The sequence below is a fragment of the Phaethon aethereus genome (assembly GCF_964289735.1).
Source record: "Phaethon aethereus genome assembly, chromosome: 10".
Lineage (NCBI taxonomy): Eukaryota > Metazoa > Chordata > Aves > Phaethontiformes > Phaethontidae > Phaethon > Phaethon aethereus.
The window spans coordinates 19,849,597-19,867,021 of record NC_138586.1 but is presented as its reverse complement, the minus strand read 5'-3'; the positions used below and the strand labels follow the sequence as shown (position 1 = coordinate 19,867,021).

Genomic DNA, 17,425 nt, shown 5'->3' with positions numbered 1-17,425 from the left:
TGGAGATTATCTGGCAATATGGTGGGCAGTTGGGGAACTAAGAGGGTTACAAGTTTACTATTCCTTCCAGGAAAGATCTTTTAGCTTTAGTTTTAGATGGAAAACTTTCAGTGTTTTGCTGTTCTCTTTCTGTGTTGGAATTTGTGCACTGCTCTTGTGGTTTTACATATATAATCCAAATTTCAGTGAATTGAGTGCTGGTATTTATGTTTACTTCCAAAGATTAGGTCAGATCTTGTAATTTTAAATAAAGGGACTGCTGTATTGGTGTCCCTGTGTTAGACAGATTTCTACCCATTGTGGGCTGAAGTTCACCAAACTCCATCTTGATAACTAGGTAACATTTTCTTGCCTGTTTAAGTTCCTGTATAAAAGTAGCCAGACTTCTTTGCGATTAACATAATAATCCATAATTTTATGCATGCGAAACTTGGACAAAAATGAAGACAAATGTTCTTGGTTTCCCACCTCTGTGCAAGCAGTATAAAAAGATCTGCTTCTCAACACGTGGCTGCTTGTAAATGTCTTGCCTGCTTTTTTCTTTGGAAACAAAAAAAATGAGGACAATGTGTCAGAGGGCTCAAAAGGAAAATCTCATGTTGGAAATAGGGATTTTTGTATGTATTTTTTCTTTCGTTCTGATCCAGCTCTAAGAATCTTACCTCAGTGCTTAGTAAATGGTTTTAAGTAAAAGAAAAAAAAAAATTTGCAAGAAATTTTATACATTTTATGAAGTAAGTCAAATATTGTGTTGCTAATAGGGTTTGCAAACAGTTCAGGTTGCTATAGGAAAGGTACTCTTTCCATGTCTCTGTAACTTTAAGAACACAATATTCTGTAAATTTTAAGGAATTTTTCTTTCTTTTCTTTTTTCCAGCTTCTTTTGGTATTCTACACGAATATTTATTAGTCATTCTGGAGATGGACTTGCTGTCTGGAACCTACCTCTTGGCAGTCTTATTAGCCTGTATTGTATTTCAATCTGGGGCACAGGAGAAGAATTATACCGTGCGAGAAGAACTGCCTGAAAATGTCCTCATTGGCAATTTGCTCAAGGATCTCAACCTAACGCTGGACCCGGATGTGGCCCTTTCCTCACCGCTACAGTTCAAACTTGTGTATAAGACTGGGGATGTACCATTAGTACGGGTGGAGGAGAACACTGGTGAGATATTCACAACTGCAAATCGCATAGACCGAGAGAAGCTGTGCTCTGGCATCTTTAGTGAGAATCGCTGCTTTTATGAGGTGGAGGTTGCTGTTTTGCCTGATGAAGTTTTCAGACTGGTCAAGATCAGATTCCTAATAGAGGATATAAATGACAATGCCCCCCTCTTCCCCTCCACGGTTATTAACATCTCTATACCTGAAAACACAGCAATTAATTCTCGCTATTCTGTCCCATCTGCCATCGATCCGGACATTGGTGTGAATGGTATTCAACATTATGAACTCCTCAAGGTAGGTTACTTCCATGCTTCTGTGTTACTGTCTGTGTTGCTGTATTCCCACAAATGTTGCCATTCCCCATCAACCCACTAGAAATACGAAGCTGTGTTCCACTGTAGTGGTACACTGCAGATACCTGTCTTGGAAAGTTAATCTATACCACTGAGTGCATTCTAGTGCATCATACCTTCACTTTGTGGAGAGCTGTTCACGTATGTGTGTATGTCATCATACTGCTACACAGATATGCATGTTTTAATCAATTGTCCACCAGCATTCATATTGTTTGTACACTTTGGCTAACAGTCTTCTTGGACCAGTAAAGACGTGTTCTTACTGCCACCAGTGTGACAGCGCTGAGTGCAACAATATTTTGCAGGGGGTTTCTGTTTCCCTCTTTCATTTAATATTGCTTACAACCTGAAACAGTTTTATCAGTGTGGATACTAACTAGTGACAAAGACATAAAAATCTCTTTCAGAAAACTGCATCTCACTGGACACTCTGGTTAGCTGTCAAAAAAAAAAAAAAAACCAAACCAAACAAAACCCAAACCGCATATATCTGCTTGCTGTCAGCGTAGCCTAGGAGTTTAAAACTTTTCAAGAACTTACTACAACATTTGAGGTCTTTTAGTAACCTCTTTAAAACCTTCAAGTTCCTAGGTTATACTGAGAGGAGACAGATCTACATGTGTTGTTTTTTGGTGTGTTTTTTTTAACTTCAGATAGCGAACCAGAACTGTCCAGAAGCATGCAATCTTTAGTTGGCATTTTAAATGGGAATCTGAGGAATGAATAATAGCATATTAAATAAACAACAGTGGCAGTAGAAAATAAAAAAGCCAGGGCTACAGACAAAATGCGGCTGTCGTGGTTTAGCCCCAGCTGGCAACTAAGCACCACGCAGCTGCTCACTCACTCCCCTCTCCTCCAGTGGGACGGGGGAGAGAATTGGGCAAAACAACTCATGAGTTCAGATAAAAACAGTTTAATAGGACAGCAAGAGAGAAGGAAACAACAATGATAACAACAATAATAATCCCGACAAAGGAATGTACAAGAACAAGTGATGCCCAATACAGCAATTGCTCACCACCTGGTAACTGATAGCCCATCCCCGAGCAGCGATTCCCGCCGCCCGGCTAACTCCAGTTTATGTACTGGGCATGACGTCATATGGTAGAGAATATCCCTTTGGCCAGCCTGGGTCAGCTGTCCTGGCTGTGTCTTCTCCCAGCTTCCTGTGCACCCCCAGCCTTCTTGCTAGCAGGCCAGCATGAGGAGCTGGACCGTCCTTGACTGCTTAGCAACAACTGAAAACATCAGCACGTTATCAACATTTTCTCATCCCAGAATCAAAACACAGCCTCAGACTAGCTTCTGTGAAGAAAACCAGCTCTCTCCTGTCTGAAACCAGGACAGTGGCAAAATAAATACACGGTGTGAATAGAGAAATGTTAGTTAATGTATCTGAGAGAAATGTGCTGTTATTCTAGGAAAAGAAAACATTAGAAAACAGCAGAATTGTGAGTCCCTGGGATTGAGTGAGCAACGGTTCAGATCCCCACAATAGCAGTCTTGTTCTATGAGTTTAATTTTGGACTGTGTGTTCAGAAACAGAATGTGACAGATCAGCAGAATGATAGCATATCTGTATCACACAAGTGGGAGCTCATCTGAAACACAAGCCACAGCTTTGTACCTAAAGTAGTGTAGGGCGTAAGGCCTTGTCTAAAGATCTAATGCGAGAAGAGATGGTCTGCCAGAGACCCAGGTTTCACCAAGAGATGTGTAAATACTTTATTATTATTGTATTATTATTTTTAAGTATTTGAGGGGGAGGGAGAAATAAAAAGAAATCCAGTTACATGTTTATTCAAGTGTCTGAAAAACTGCTTTTGCCACATAAGGAAAAGAGAGATGATGTAAATGAACACACACGCGTATGGACTGGAAGTTCTGAGTTCTTCTGCTAGATGTGCTGCAGCTGAAATAATTTGTAAAATCACAGTCCTGTAGACAGATCTCCTAAATGAATTAATTACACTTGTCTGTTGCATGTCTGTTGGTCAGGTACTTTTTGAGTTCTGGATCCGCTGCCTTTACATAAGCCAGCAATTTCACATACCTTGGAAAGTATCTGTAAAACCAAGAAGCAGTTTAAGAAGGCAGATACAGTTTGGAATGGTAATGTCCAGTTGTTATTCCATTCATGGTTTTTACAATGTTAATACCAAAAGTGATCATGTAAGAGGGAGGAAAAAGTAGTAGAAATGGAGGATTCTGGTGAGCAGGCAGGGAACGTAGCATATACAAAGATCCATCTGTCACTGGGGAAGAATAGGGAGATGAAAAATGAAGGGATGAGTGATGGTGCGTGAGAATTCTTTCCTGGGTAACACTGAAATAGTAGGAGGGAGGTGACAGGCTCACAAGGATGATGTTGCTTGCCTTTTCTCCCAAAATGCACTTGTCGTGTGCGTTACTCTATGCTTGTCTTTGGGGTGTATTCTGAAGATACTAATGTCTTCTGGCTTGTGATATGATCTTTTCCTTCCCTTTATAACCAGTATATAAAAGAGTGGGTAAGCTGCTGCTCATGGAACTGTCTTCCCTTCTGAACAGGATGAGTCCGGCAGGGATGATAATGACAGTGTTGTGGGGAATTTTGGGAAGCACCAGATGTGAACATGATGTGCACGGCTGTGTACTTGGAGGATGGCAGAGGAGTGTGAGAGGACAAGATATGCAGGTCACTTCATGGAAGCACAGAGGCTGATGCTTTAGTATGCATGCATCAATGAAATGAAATGTGCTGCTCTGTATTTTAGAGAAAGTAATAGCAAACTGACAAATGGTGCAATGAAGAGAAAGTTCTTCGGTTATATTTCACTTTTTAAAAAAGTTTAGCTAAAATGTGGTGCTTGTCTGTGTGAAGCTAGGCCTATTTCACCAGAAGATAGATATTTTTTGTCACAACAATTTCTGAAAAAGAATAAACTTCTCACTACAAACTCAGCTGGATAGTTATTGCAGAAATCAGGACAGTCTTTAGCACATTGTCAGCAACTCTGTATCTCATTGGGAAGGCAACATTCATGTGTTACAATATTTTCTCAATTTGTTACTCTTGCCTTACTGCCCCTCTCAAAGCAGAGGGGAAAAGGTTGTATTCAGTTTCTTTTGTGAAATAGGTATTTTACTTACATGTTATTTTTATCTCCTGCCTCTTTCTAAAAATCCTTTTAAAATAGAAGAAAACAAACATCATAAAAAAGGTATTTTTGTATTTTTGGATCAGCATTATTTGGAAGTTTTGTAACACAGGAGTTGATACACTTAATACAAGTATACAAGAGAGCACTTTTAATTACCACACAAATTAGTATTCAGGTATTCTTTGCCTGCCTGCATTTTCTCAAAATGTTTCTCAATAGAAAGTAACTTCCTTATATGCGATGGCTTCATGGTACTGCAACTTAAAAATTTTCCAGGTGTCTGTGGTTCAACTATATTCTGTCTGAAGTGTATGAACTCTAAAAAGACAGCAGTTTTACTTAACCTCTGCATTTCTTCTTGTAAGACTTACTTAGGAGTTATGTGGAGGACAAATTCTAAGGCAGGCAGTGGTTTTGTGTGGTGCTTTTTTTTTAAAGGAAGATCCAAACATGTCTCTTGGATAGCTTTTGAATTGTACCTATTGTTTCCTTGCTTAGAAAATGAGTTGCAACGATTTGCAAATATCTTCCACCCAGCCAATGTAATAGCACTAGTAATTGCCAAAGAGTTGCTCTAGTAGAAGTTTATAAATATTGAATTGTTTAAAAGTAGTGATGCTTTAACATTACGTGAAATTCTTCCCTTCCAAAAAGGTAGTTCCTAGGAAACAGTAATGCAAGGCCTCTTGCTGTTACCCAAAGAAATTGTTGTGCGTAGCATTATAAAAGATTGTGTTTCTCTACTGAGATGCCCAAAGCTGATCACGGACAGGATGACACTCAGGGCTCACATGGCAGATGGTAAACAGTGTTTGATATGAACAAGACTAGGGAGGGGAACTTAACTAGATAAGATTTAAAAATAAAAGAAAAAGAATCTAGAATGAGAAATAGCTCCAAGTCCAGCTTGGGCAGAAAGATGGCATAACACTGATAGTAGGAGGTGGTAAAAGGGGCAGCTAAGACAGATAGTCAAGTAGTTCAGAGAAATCAATGACCAGATGGAAAAACAATGATTTTGTCTCAGTTGAGATAACTGCTTAAAGTATAAACTGGGGATGATAAGGGAAAAATAGAGACAGGCATTCATAAACAGAAGTAGTTTAACAAACAGAAGGTTACAAGAGCAGGTTTTGAACTTAAATGTTAATAAGCGGTGATTTCTGATTAAGGATGAATTTACAAGTACTAATGTTCTGTTTTAACCCTGGTAGGTAGCTAAGCCTGTAGGTCTTTGTTCACTTCTTCAGGATGTTTCACATTGCTAACATACTGATGTAAAATTTCCATTGTGTCTGGCAATATCACCACAGTGTTAAAAATACTTACATGCTGTTGTTGATAACAGTATTTCAATACACTTATTTGAGTTCAAGGCAAGCTAATATTTAGTATAACCTGATTAATACACTTAGAATTTACAAAGTGTCACAGACCTCTGCTTTGACTGTGGAGATTTTAGTGTGAAGCATTTCTTTGTTCTCTTAGATGTTGAAAAGGGGAGCTGTTTCAGAGCAGATTTTGAATAGAATTCCAGCTTGGAGCACTGTAATGGAGAATCACATGCACACTTCCAACAGGATTCACATAAGTGCATGTTTTAAATTAAATTTCTTTTTATTAATTACTTAGCACTTCTTGTGAACTAGGTATACCGTATACACTAGATGCTGCATAGGTGCAACCTGGTTAGCAGTGGACTAGAGTGGAAGCATAACTTTGCTCTTACAGGAGCAGAGCATTTTCTCCTGTGAGCTAGTCCTGTGCGCTAATAGGTTGTTGCTTTAATCTGTTGGCGGTTTGGGGGGAAATTAAATTGGTGTTACTGTTATATTTCCATTACTTTTACCTATTACAGTAATTTTCCTGTATTTACTTATCAGAAGCAGCTGGTGCATTCGTTTTAGAATAATATAATAATCTTCTGGTGGCTGTCAGTTCATACTTCTGTAACCTGACAAAATAAATTCTTACTTAGTCTCACAACACATCAGTCTTGCCTATGATGAGGAGAGTTACCTCTTGCAACTGTAGATGATTTCTTGTGATGTCTTTCAATAGAAGATTTCCCCTTCTTTTTGATGCAGTTTATCAATTCCTTGACCCATAGAAGAGCGAAATCACAAATCTTCATCATATTTCAAGCCTACTCTTGCAACTAGGTTATTTTTGAGCCTTACAGTAGTTCTGGATCAAGTAAGTAATGTCACTGTTTATGAAAATCAAGACTGGAAGGAGATATGTTTTATGTAAAATGAAAGCTAGGAAGGTAGTTAAATCAAAATTAGAGTGAGACTAGATTTGTAATTAGAACACGAGAGTCAGATGAATGAAATCATTGTTGATAATCGTATCTTAAGCAGTGGCACAAATTTGATAGTCAAAAACACAGTTGAGGAGGACAAACAAAACTTTCCTATGCCCTGTCTGTGTTCTAATGTTGCACCAATACCATCCTGAGTTGTTCAGTACATAGAAAGGAAGAAAGCATGGTTAACATCCCTGCAAACTCAGTCCACGGTGACACAGACTCACATTTTTCTTAACACAGGTGTTCACCAATCATCATCTGCTGCTTGAACCTCTCATTTTTGTCCTTTTTAATGCTTTCATTTCTTCAAGTGGAAGCTGAAGCAGCAACCCTCATTTGTAGTCTCAAATGGGAGCATCCCACAGCTAATCATACTGAAATTTATGTGGATGATTCTTCTGTGTAGGCTTCAGCAGCATGAGAGGACACTGTATTGACCCTTTAAATAGGTCACAGAAGGCCTGGGTCATTGTTATCAACATCTGCCTTCTGGGAAAAAACTGCCAAGATAGAGCTTTTTGTAACACATTAACAAATGTGTTCCACAAATATGTAAACACACATTTATTAATATTGTCAGGTCTTAATATTGCAGTTAGACATTAATAAAATTAGGTAAATTCCAACTTCATTTTCTTCCTGTTATCAAAAATCCTTTGTAAATGTATGGTAACCCACTAGTAGCAAAGTATTTTTGTATTTTCTAACTTTTTTTTTATTAGCAACCCTTTATAGTAATTCCATAAGGGACATGTGGCTGAATTGTAGAAGATGGCTATTTGAGATCCCAAGAATTTTCATTTTGCAGACATATATACTTAGGAAATTTCTTGACTTCCTGACAAAATAACAACAATTACTTAGTATTTCATTCCTGTCACTGGAGAAAGCATAGTTGGTCAGTGATATTTCAAGATTCATTGACAGTGAAACAAAAATCCATTACATGCATATTGATGTCCCAGGTAACAATAGGACTTAGATATTTGCAGCTAAAACTGAGAAATAATGGTTTTGTTAAAGAAAAAAAAGCTAGATTTGACAGTGCTTATCTACAAGATGGGAGGAAGATGCATGTTAAAAAAAGCATTTGAGTGTGGTTTTTTGTTGTTTTTTTGTTGGTTTTGTGTGTGTTGTTTTTTCCCCCTCCAACAGACATGTAGCTTAGACTAAGATTTTGAGTTTCTGCTTGGATGGAGCGGTAGCTGGTTTTTCTTACTTCAGAGTCCCTTCATTGAATTAGCATAGGGATTTCATTCAGCATAACTTTGCAGGACAGGTTAACTTCTGTCTTCATTGTAATGGTTCATATGGATTATACTTCATATATTTGCAGAACGGTATTGTGTCGTCTTTCCCATTTCATGTGCCAGCATAGATGGGGAAGTTAATAGGTTTAGGGAGCTCAGAAATGGATTTAGAAATTTTTTTCCTCTGGAGTTGCACTCCAGTCAAGCTCTAAGGTTACCCTCTCGTGTCTGTCATTTAATAAATATGGAGAGTTGGACATGTTGTCTTACCAAGGTAACTTTTAGCTGCCCCTTAGAAAAGAGAGGTTTTCTAGGAGAGACAGGCTGTCTTTTGAATAACGCTGATTACGTTCTTCCTAAGTCCACAGTGGCAGTGGGGAATAGGTCAGAACTGAAATATCTTTGCCTTTCCCTGTTACTGCTAGAAGATCAGTGTATTTGTTTTATTTTGTAAAATTGTTTTTTTCACATGGGTTGTTCCCTCTCCTTGTCTTTTCCACTGAGATGTGGATGATTACAGTCTGAAGTAACAAGAATTTCAGCAGTCCCTTGAAGGCTATGAATACTACTTGCTGAGATGGGCCAACTTCACAAATAGGTGTTGTTCATAAGACTTATTTCCTTTAGTACACATTTGCAGAGGTTGAAGTGCCATTGCAGATTTCTGTTAAATCTTGATGCACCTACCTTCCAAGTAATTTAGGATTGTTTTACTCTGTTTTGTTCTACTCATGAAGTAGTAATGTACCACAGGGCTAGATTTGAAAGTTAGTCTTCAGCTACACAGAAGTTCATAGCAGTTCAGCTTTCTTGTAGGCCCACTTCAATATCGAAGTATATAATCCTTATGAGAAGGTTTTGTAGTAGGATAAAAATATTGCCTAGAAATACCTGGAGAGATAAGTGGTCGTCTGTGAACATTGTTTTAAAAAAGTCACTGGGTCTGATTTTTTTTAAAGGGGAGAATACCTGATTTGCATTCCTACAGTTGTGAATTAGAGTCTCTAAGTAGACAAAACTCTGCTACTGACTGGTGGTAGTGAGTCAAGAGTCACAGTCATTGCTTCCTGGTTGATACAAGGCTCCTTGAGGGTGGTTGATGGCGTTATTACTGTAAAACTGTCAGGTTCCATTGTCCTGACATCCCTTTGGGGGATTGTCAGAAGACTGAAGGAGAAAGTCTTGCTTCCAGGCACGGTAAGCTCAGTGAGTTAGGGTGAGGGACAAGTTGGGGTATCTTTTTGCATTCAGGGCTCTGATTTTCACACTAGCTGTCATGAAACAAGAATATATAACTTAGCATGTCTCTGTGTGGGAAGGATGATAGACTCAAGCTGGAAGGCATAAATCTGTCAGAGATCTTCATCTACCTTACATGAATACTGTCTTTTGCTGATGTTCAGACAGATCAGTATGCTAGTTAGCACAGATGTGGTGATGCTTTCTGACCATAATAGACTAAAGGTTTGTTTACATAGTCCTCTTGAAACCAACTATAGACAACACCTGGAAATTAATATTTTCCCAAAATACATTGACTAAAAAATTCAGTTTAATTTGTATAGAAAGAAATTGGCAATTACACAACCTATAATGCTCTCAAGAGTAAACCACAATAAAAGCAGTAACAAAATCCCCCTGTATCTCAATAAAATTATAGTTTGGTTTGCATATATGCATGTTATTGGAACTGCAAATATGTAATGTCAAGCCAAGTTACAAAAAGTGTGCCATATTTTTAAGTAGTTACATTGAAGTATCCTAATGTGAATTTTTATTTTTACTGTACAATGAAAATGTAATTAATTTCTGAGGAAAATTTGTAGAAAAGTATTAACTGTCATGTTCAAAATAAGTTAACTCTTATTTCATGTTCAACTGGCTTTTCCAAACTTGACTTAATTTGGGGGTTTTTTTCTAATGCAATGTCAGAACTGACTACAGGTGTACAATAGATGGCAGAAATAGCATTTTCCATATGCCATTTGTATGTTACAAGTTCTAAAGTAAGCTCACTCATTAACTGAACTTTCTGAAGGTCTTTGAAGGTTTCACGTAAGCAACAGTATACTGAAAACTTCTTTTTGCCCTTTTTAGGTTTAGATGCTGGTGATAGTTACTTGGAGGACGGGGGGGGGCGGTTTGTGTACTTACTTGGTTTCAGATAGCTATATCTTATGAACTACTTGGAGGAAAGAAACAAGTCAGTGTTTCTAGCTCAAAATAAGTGTGGCTTAAGAGAATTTGAGACTTGTGAGGGTTATGAAGCATGTGAATGTAGACAGTTAAAAATATTTTAAAAAGTGCTGAAGGATCATGGAAGATGAGGTTTTTTTCCACCAGTTAATTGCAAAAATTATTCGCTAAATATTTCAGAATCCTGCAGAAAAACAGTAAAATTCTCTAGGAATATCTCTCTGAAAGCTAAAACTGAAGCCATGATTGAGTTTTACTGGTGACTTGATCAAGACTTCATTTGATTTCAGTAGAAGGTGTCTTCAGTCTTTAATTTTTCCTCATGTTATGCTTGTCACAAAATCCTCCTTGGTTTCAGAGGGTAAGAAACTATTTATTTGATTTTACTCTCTCTATTTTCTACTTTCTACAAGATGTAAGCAGGAGGACATCAGCTTCAATTGGGTGTCAGTACAGAGTATGCTGCTGTTACAGTTGCATGTAGATTTCTTGTGTTAAAAGTATGTCACTACTTGGAAAATTAATTTGAATTAGGATAGCAGAAGTGTACACTAGGTCTCAACATATTTCACACTTTTCCTGGGGGCTATATTTAAAAATATACGTAAATAAAAAAAATTTAAATTGAAGTTGTAATTGTTACAGCTATGTTTACGTTTCTTCATGACAATCTTAACGTAGAAGTTCAGTCTTTGAAAAATCCATACCTTCACAGTCTGAAATGAATTAAATTTATCAGTGCTTTTGAGGAGTAAATGTTTTTATCAAATACAAACACAGCTCTTGATAATTGTTTAACCCATATACACCGTTTTTAAAATTAGAACCATTTTGAAAACTGTATATAGAAATGAACCCCAAACTTGACACTGAAGTACTCGGGTGAAGATGATGACACCACTGTGTGCTTTCCCAGTGTATTAAGACGCTCTTGATGCCTTACATTGTAATGAAAAGTGCAAGGATAGAGAAGAGTGAAGAATTTGGCAGATCTCTGCTAAGTTTTCATGACTTGATGATGATTTTTCAGGAAACTTGCAAGAATTTTAGGGACCTCAGATTTCATCACATGTTCCTGTTTGCAGTTGTTTTCATAATTCCGTAACCTGTGTGTCATTCCAACAAGGTAGTAGCTGTTTGCTTACTTGTAATTGTGGAGCTTTACCACAATAAGTTGTTTGCAGTTTTTTTAAAATGGTAACAGATTTAGGTGGTGCCACAGTGGATGTTGTGATTTAACCCCAGCCAGCAGCTAAGCACCACGGAGCCGCTTGCTCTGTTATTCTTTTTTTTCTGGGTTATTGTGTTTTTCAGTGCTAGGTCTGGGAATCCCCATGCAGTCATCAACTGCCATTTCATAAATGTCTGTCTGTTTTACTGTATTTACTAGTAAGTTCTTACATAACAGATAACTACTTCATACATTGTTCCTGGAGTAGTATTTGTAACTGTTTACTTGTCTAGTTTTTTTTTTTTTGAGCTGACAAATACAGCTAGCAGGACACACGCTGATCTTGCAGCTATCCAGTGAGTGGTGTGTAAGCCTGTTCTTGACTCTGTGATAAGTCTCACATGATTTCATTGTGTCTCTCTTGCCTGTGCTGTTGAAAATTGATCCGTCCTACCTGCTTTGCATAAATTGGGGCCCATAAAATACTTAGGGATCAAATATGGCCTCTAGGTTTCCGGCTGTTATCTTTCCCCAGATCTGATAGGTGAGAACACTGCTAACAAATTACATCTTCTGGGAACTCTTCCTCAAATGCAGTAAAAGAAATAACTGTGGCTTAGACTATATATGTTTAGCAAATTTATATATAGGACATCTTTTATTCTGGCAGGTTGCTAACAGTGTACTTAAGACAAATTATACTGCAGCCATAATCTTTACTACTGTCTCAAAATCTGCAATATTTTAAATACTTCATATGTTGTATGTCACAAAGGAAATAGGTAGGAGCCGTTTCAGAATACCCGGAGAATTTACTGCCATTGGGCTGGTGCATTATTTTTATATATTCAGTGTCAGTATCTATGAATGAAGATGTTTTTCTTTGGCCCCTATTTTATCTTTGAAGAATGACCTGACATAGGTTTCTGAATTTCAGACCATTTATTTATTAATTATATTAGTGAAACTGACCTGAACCTGACATCCAAGAGGTCCAAAGACATCCAAAAATCCAAGAGGATTTTTAATTTTTTTGATAATTTTCTTAGTTAAAAAGTTTGTCAGTAAAATTGTTTATTACTAAATAAGAACCTTATTACCAAAGGCAGCAAGAGCCATCACCATCCAAGCATGAAACATACTATATTTGAAGACCTTTTTTTTTTTTTTTACCAAATTAAAAATAATTATTGCAAGTTCTAGAAGAAAATTAGCTAATTGTACCCTCTATTGCTGCATGGAATGTAAAGGTTCTTTGGATCCATAACAATTCTGCTTTCAGAATACTTTTGCGAGGATTTTTTTTTTCTGCTTCCTTTAATTATTGTAATGGATGCAGCAATACAAATCTTACTTGTATTTTGGATGTTTATCATGAGAAACCTTGAATTAGGCTTCCAGCAGACTGCATGCAAATCCTAAAATTATTCCAGTTATTATTATTAACAATTCCAAGTTATTAATGAATAGTTGTCTTTTTCACATATATGTATGAGATGATCAAAAAACCTACTATTTTCAGAATGTTCAGTAAAGGAAAAAATAAAGGTGAGTGATAATATTCACAAAACTTTCAGATTTTTCTTTTGTCCAACTCACTTTTCATTGACCTTTGCTTTTGGGAAGGATGAATATTTCCAGTTTTTAAGATATGTTTTGGAAATAGGAGAGGTAGTTTGAGTTTTTTGTGGTTTTAGTTGTCATAAAATACACAATTAAAATATTTTACAATAATAATGTGGTCTTGATTTTAGATTTGCTTTTAGCTTTCTAATATTTGATGTTAGTGACAGTTGTTAGGGATCAAATATGACCTCTAGGTTTCTGGCTGTTATCTTTCCTATAATCCTAGCTGGTTTTCCCCCAAATACACTGTATGTAATGTTTTTCTTCCTTTCAAGAGGAAGTACAGGGAGGAGAAAAAGGTAAGTCCAAAATTATATTCTTCCAGCTATCAAAACATACATTTAAATCGAGTGTCAACCATGATCGAGGCACTTGACTGCATTAGTGTGGTTATTTTTATTTGCAAAAGAAAGGTTTATTACAAAGTAACTTATATTCCCTAGCCTAAAAATACAATTGGTCTGAATGCTGAAGTCCCATAGAGCTTTTGAAGCTGGGACATGTAGCAAAGAGCATTTAAGTCAATTTTTAAGAAACAAAAAGAAACATTGGTAAAAGGAATGAATTCTGAGTTGTCAGCTGTCAGTATTGAAATACATTTTTCTCACATTGCGCTATAATTGTTGGCTCTATTAATGTGATGTGTATTATTGCTTTGGTTATTGCTGATATTCCAAAGTCAAGTAATTGTAGTTTTTTCTCTTTGCTTTATCAAGCAAATTGACACTTTCTGTTTGTTTGGGTTTTTTCCCCCTTTTGAGTCGGAATGTTCCTCCTCTTTTCAGAATGGGATATCATATGGCTTTTTCACCTTGAGATTACTTTTTCTTGTTCCCTTTAACCCCTGCCATATAGTTTTCATCCTCATTTCCATTAGGGACTTTTCAAACCTATTTGTTGTAGCACGTTTAAAGGTATAAACGAAGTAGTAGCTTCTGTTTTGTTCCCCATCCTGTTTCCCATGTAACTTGAAAATAGTATTCTGGCAGTTATGTATTAGTATTTTCCATTGGTGAATTGACCCTTATAGGGAAAGGCAACACAAAGTGTGAATATCGTAGTTTGAAAGTCAGTCTTACCAATAGACCATAAAAGATTGATAGAACTTTCCTACTTTCCATCAGTGTTGCACACCTTTCATTGTTTCATGTAAATGAAATACTCATCCAAGATGAATATCCAGGATACTTGCTATGCTTGTAAAAATACCAGAACATGAATCAGTTCCTTGAAGTTTACAGATTATCTAGTTCTGTGTAAGATTTTACATTAATTTTATGGGGTTTTTAACTTTTGAAGTAGTTGAGTAGTTTTCTCTTACTCATAAAAATTGTCATTGGAATAATTTAAACCTTCAACTGCCAGTATCATCCAGAGTTCTTGGCAATTAAGTTGAATGCCTAATGGGACCTTTGACAAAGTTAAGGGAAAAAAAAAAGTTAGTGTGTGTTTTAATGTCTGGTTCTGATGTTTTTGTTATTATTCAGATTGTGTTAAGACTTTTAAGACCTTTGCTGTACACTTTCACATATGAATCTTAGCCAGAATTTTGTCCTTTCGGTCTTTCCTTGTCTCTGTTTTCAAAGTCTCCAATTGTTATCTCTGGCAGCCCAATTGTTTCTAAGTACTAAACAATGACAGCACTAGAATCTATTTTGTTTCTGTGGTGTTTCTGTTTCAAAACCCACAAACAATGTTGCTTGTGAGGATGGGGTCCTAGAAGGCAAAAGTGTGTGCATTTCCATCATAATGAAGGGAAAAATAAAAAATTGTTCGAAGAGTCTGAATAAAAAAATAGAAAGGACACAAACTATTCCAATGGTCAGTCTTCTAGTGCTGTGGTGTATGGGTGGAAGGATGATTATTTACAATGTTTATGACTTCTATAAAAGATCAGTTTGGAGTGAATAAAAGAGCTATCTGAATAGAAGTTTTTTGTTGTTTAGAGCAGTGCTGTATGAGAAACAGTGGTGGCTTCTTTCAAACTTCCTAGGCAGTTCTCTAAAAGAGTACAGTTAACTTGAAATCCTGTTCTCATTTTGTGATGGTATCTAAACCAGTAGTATTTGTGCTTTCGTGTTTTCTGTAACACATGTATTGCGTACTCTGGTGATGTGATCTCTGAGGGTTACTGAACTCAGCCATGGCTCACTGTGGTTTTGTTACTGGCCTGCAGAGTAGTTGTGAATGAGTCATTTCTGCTTTCTGTGACGTCTCCTTATAGCCAAGTGATGGGAATGATGCTGACTTGAGCTGAGAATGGCCTTGCTGGACAAAAATGAGTTTCATCGGATCTTGTATCCTGTCTCTAATGCTTGAAATCAGGCTTGAGAGACTCTTAAGAACAGTACAAGCCTATTTTCCCAAGCTAATCCTGAGCTTCCACCAATTTGAGAGTCTCAGATTTCTTATCCAGAAGTGACGGTTCTGATACTTTTACCTGGATTTTTTTCATATGTGCAGTTTCTCCATTTGGGTTTTGAACCTATTTTGTAAAAATTGTAAATTGTAAAATTTGAGCATTTGGAATATGGGCAAAGTGTTAGAAACTACATCATGTAACGAGCACTTATTTTAGCCTCTGCTTGCATCAGTCCACTGGTGACATTGTTATGTTATGAAAACAGCCCTGTCTTTGAAATGTGTTTCGGATAGAGTGATGAAGGAATTAAATTTTATTATTTTACTTAAAAATACATGTAGTTTTTCATAGGCTCATGGTCAGAAACTGTGCAAACACATTTTTTACAAATAAGCATGTCCATTGTATTAGATTAAGTAGAAATGAAATTAATTTGCTTCATATTTGAAATATATATTCTTGAGCTAAGATGAGAAGTAAAGGCCAGAGATTATAAGAAGAATTTATTGTGCTGTGGCAGAAAACTAGACTACTCAAGGAATAAGGTTTTCTCCTGAGTCTTCCCATGTTAAGGAACTGGAAGAACAGTCAAGGCTCTCTAAGCGGTGAATGTACCTTTGTGGAATTAGAACATGGGTTTTTTTGATGATTCCATATCTATGATTAGCTTTGATAATAACTTTAGAATTATTTGGTGTATGAGCGTATAACTCAGTATTCCATTTGGTTGAAAATCTCACTCCCAGGCTTGAAAACTTTCACAATAAGTGGAGGGGGGTGTGTGTAAATCGTATCTGACATTCATAGGACTAGAAGAAATGGTAAAACCGCCAGTGTCCTCATTGCTCTTTTTTTTTTTTTAATGTTTAGGTAATATTAGAAGTGTTCTTATAAACAGGAGTGAAGACTTTCAGAAACTATTTTGAATATTAGTTTGAAGGTCAACTACGTATTTGTCGCAGCATAGCATATGCTACAGGCATACTCAGGCTACTGACTTTCATGAGCAAGGTAGCAAAGAAAATTGCTTTTTTTTACTCATTGCCTCAACATTATTTTCATCCCAAACCACAGCACTATACCAGCTATCAGGAAGAAAAGTAACTCTGTTCCAGAATCCCAGACAAAACCAGGACAGTCTCTAACAAAAACCCGACTAATTAGACAATTATGCACAGTGAATTTCCCCCTTTCTCTTTTTTTTATACTAGGGGTTTTTTTTTACATCAGAAGAGGCATTAAAATAGTAACTTACGTTGAGATGATCAGGAATTTCTGACATGGTTTGCATTTGAAATATTCAGTATCACTATAAATCAAAATATACAAGCTCATGCTATAGTGCTATGTGCTACCTGCCTCTGAAATCACTGAGAACTAAAGAGATATGTTAATATGGATATTACTATGGAAAGAGTGGTTGGCTTTTCCTACTGGGCAGCTGTTGGAACTAATCAGATTGGACCTAAGAGCATAATAAGGAAAAAACTTCAATAATGCTTAGCCCTCTTGGAAGCTCTGTCATTTCAGCTGTCATACTCACTTTCACTAATTTGGTCTAGGTTTTGCTGTGTTTTTAAAAGCCGTAATGCTGAATTTCAAAACAGATTTCATTTAATTTTACATTTTATAATGGGTTCTTATATATATCCACAGTAGGCCTCATCTTATGATGTCTTATGATAAAGTTAATTGAGGGTGGAAGTTGAGTTTTGACTCCCTAGGTAGAATGCATAACAAATTTCGCAAGTAGTTTTATAGTGTCACCTTAGGATTTTGAGTTGGGGCTCTCAATTGTGAATCTGTGACAGCTGAAAATTTTGTTGTAGTGAGCAGTCCT

At 36.7% G+C, this 17,425-nt stretch overlaps 1 protein-coding gene across 1 annotated transcript in view; it reads left to right on the top strand.

Annotated features, from left to right (window-relative positions):
- Window positions 1-627: 627 nt before the first annotated feature.
- PCDH11X (protocadherin 11 X-linked) overlaps window positions 628-17,425 on the top strand; it is a gene marked incomplete at its 3' end in the record, with an annotated part of 455,558 nt that continues 438,760 nt past the window's right edge. Inside the window, exon 1 of the mRNA XM_082004273.1 lies at window positions 628-1,461. Coding sequence (XP_081860399.1) covers window positions 922-1,461 — 540 coding nt within the window. The 5' untranslated portion in view covers window positions 628-921. The remainder of the gene's footprint in view (window positions 1,462-17,425) is intronic.